General features: G+C 61.9%; 2 protein-coding genes across 2 annotated transcripts in view; both read right to left on the reverse strand.

Moving 5' to 3' along the window:
• Positions 1-437, reverse strand: part of MBD1 (methyl-CpG binding domain protein 1) — a gene marked incomplete at its 3' end in the record, with an annotated part of 8,484 nt that extends 8,047 nt beyond the window's left edge. Inside the window, exon 1 of the mRNA XM_057387244.1 lies at positions 314-437. Coding sequence (XP_057243227.1) covers positions 314-322 — 9 coding nt within the window. The remainder of the gene's footprint in view (positions 1-313) is intronic.
• A 557-nt stretch (positions 438-994) lies between these two features.
• The window catches only part of CXXC1 (CXXC finger protein 1), a 16,620-nt gene continuing 15,127 nt past the window's right edge, over positions 995-2,487 (reverse strand). The window contains exons 19-21 of the mRNA XM_057387245.1: positions 2,388-2,484; positions 1,843-1,995; positions 995-1,253 (exon numbers count right to left, since the gene is read on the reverse strand). Coding sequence (XP_057243228.1) covers positions 1,113-1,253; positions 1,843-1,995; positions 2,388-2,484 — 391 coding nt within the window. The 3' untranslated portion in view covers positions 995-1,112. The remainder of the gene's footprint in view (positions 1,254-1,842; positions 1,996-2,387; positions 2,485-2,487) is intronic.

Raw genomic sequence — 2,487 nt, forward strand, 5'->3', positions numbered from 1 at the left:
CGAGCGGCCCCTCCCCCTCACTAACGGCTCCCAAACTGCCTCTCCCCCTCACAAACTGCCCTCAAACAAACCCTTACCCTCACAAACAACGCCTAAACTCACCCTTCCCCTCACGACCAACACTCAAACTCACCCTCCCCCTCATAACTCCCTTCCTCGCGCCCCTTCCCCCACACAAACACTCCCAAAGCGCTCCCCCCGCCACCCCTCACGGCCCCCATTTCCCCACCGGCCGCGTCTCCCCGCTTGGATCTCTCACGTTCTCCCTCCGCCCCTAACCCCGCTCCCGTCCCACATCCCCCCGGCCCCTCACCGTTCCCATCCGCCTCCGCCTGTGGCGCAGCTCTTCCTCTTCCTCCTCCTCTTCCCCCTCCTCTTCCTCCTCCGGCTGCGCCGCGCGGCCGCGGGGGGCGGAGGGGGCGGGGTCGATCGTCGGAAACGGAAACGTTTGAAGGGAGGGGCGGGGTTTTGTGATCATGTGACACGGCATCGACCAATAGAAACGGGTACAGCGGGGGAGGGGCGGGGCAATACGCGGCTCGCGGAGCGGCGGGCACGTGACTCACGGGGTACACGTGACGCGAAGAGGGTGGGCTATGCTAATGAAGGCACRCGTGGGCGTGGYTATGCTAATGAGCCCAGACAATTCYCCTCGGCCCCATCGGGACCTTCCCCACCCCAGGAACCCCCAGAACCCCCAGGGATCCCCCCCCAAAAACCACCAGGGATCCGTCCCAGCTCTCCAAATGCTGCTCCTATTCCCCCCCCACCCTCTAAGGACCTCCCAGATCTTCTCAGGGCCCCCCCACCCTACAGGACATCCAGGAAAGGGATCCCCACGGCCTCTTCGGGATCTGGGATGGTGCTGAAACCTGGGAACTCCCAAAGTTCCCTGAAAAAGGACTTCCAGAGACCCCACAGGGGCCCGTATATCCCACGAATCCCACAGACCATTGGGACGACCCCACAAATCCGTCAGATGCCCCCAGACGCCTTTTTCACACCCGATTTATTTAGTGAGGGGCAAGTTCCCAGGCATTGGGTAAGGGGGAACCATGTGGGGAGGGGATGTGGGGGGTCCCAGGGGGCTGTGGGGGTCCCAGGGTGGGGGGTCAGCGGTCGGAACGCAGGTCCGTGGTCAGGGGGTCGTGTTGGATGGTCTGGTGCAGCATCAGCGCCAGGAGCCCGGCACGGTTCGTCATGGCCGCCCGCACGTTCCGCTCCTGCTCGAACAGCTCATCCAGCTTGTACCACTGCGGGACATGGGGACAGTGTGGGGACAGTGTGGGGACACAGGGACATGCAGACACAGGACACTGATGAGGGGTCACCCATGGAAGCATCAGTGGGGACACAGGGACGTTGCAAAGGACATCAGTGGGGACATGGGGACACCCCTGGGGACACAAGGACGGTCTTGAAGCCATCACTGGGGAAACGGGAACACCACAGGGGACATTATCAGGGACATGAAACACCCTCAGAGACAGGAAACAACCATGGAAGCATGGCTGAGGAAATGGGGCCACCACCGAGGACATTTCCTGGGACACAGGGACACCTTTAGAGCCACCACCATTGACATTGGGAACCCTCTGGGGACACAGAGACACCCAGGGGACACGGGGCCACCACCAAGGACACTTCTTGTGACACAGGGCCACCTTTAGAGCCACCACCACTGACACTGGAAACCCCTTGGGGACACAGAGACACCCTCGGTGCCACCACAGCGACACAGGAACGCTTTTAGGGACGCTCCTGGCGACACCGATGGGGACCCCGTGGGGGACTTGGGGACACTTTGGGGATGCCACCACCCCCCGGGGCGGTGGCACCCACCACACGGACGCGCTCCAGGTCCACCTCGGCGCGGCGCAGCTTCTCCCAGCAGTAGTGACGGTGGCACTTGCGCTTGGGGACGCGGCAGAAGTCACCCGTCAGCTCGAAGACRTCGCGCACCAGCGGGCAGCCACACACCTCATCCGCGGGCACCTGGGGGGTGGCACGGGGTCAGTGCCGGGCTGGGGATGGCCGGAACCTCGGCCTGACCCTGCCTTGTGTCCAGCTTTGGAGCCTGAGAGAGCTTGGGGCATGGATCCCCTAAATCCCAGCCCAAAAACCCTAAATTCCACCCCAAACGTGCTGAATTCCACCCCAAAAAACCCTAAATTCCATCCCCAAAAACCCCAAAACCCAATTCTCTGCCCACTTTGGGGTCCTGCAAGTGCATGGGGCATAGCACCCCTGAATCCCACCCTAAAACCCCTGAATTCCACCCCCAAAATTCTAAATCCCACCTTAAAACCCCTAAATCCCACCCCAAACCCCCTAAATCCCACCCCAAAACTCCTAAATCCCATCCTAAAACCCCACTCTGTGCCCACCTTGGGGTCCCGTGAGTGCTCGGGGCACAGCACCTGCAGCCTCTTGCAGTAGGTTTTGCTCTGGGGGTTGTAAACGTCGCAGAACAGCCGGGTGGCCCTG

The sequence above is a fragment of the Malurus melanocephalus genome, unplaced genomic scaffold (assembly GCF_030028575.1).
Source record: "Malurus melanocephalus ecotype Western Australia unplaced genomic scaffold, MMel_1.1 scaffold_1162, whole genome shotgun sequence".
Taxonomy (NCBI): Eukaryota; Metazoa; Chordata; class Aves; order Passeriformes; family Maluridae; genus Malurus; species Malurus melanocephalus.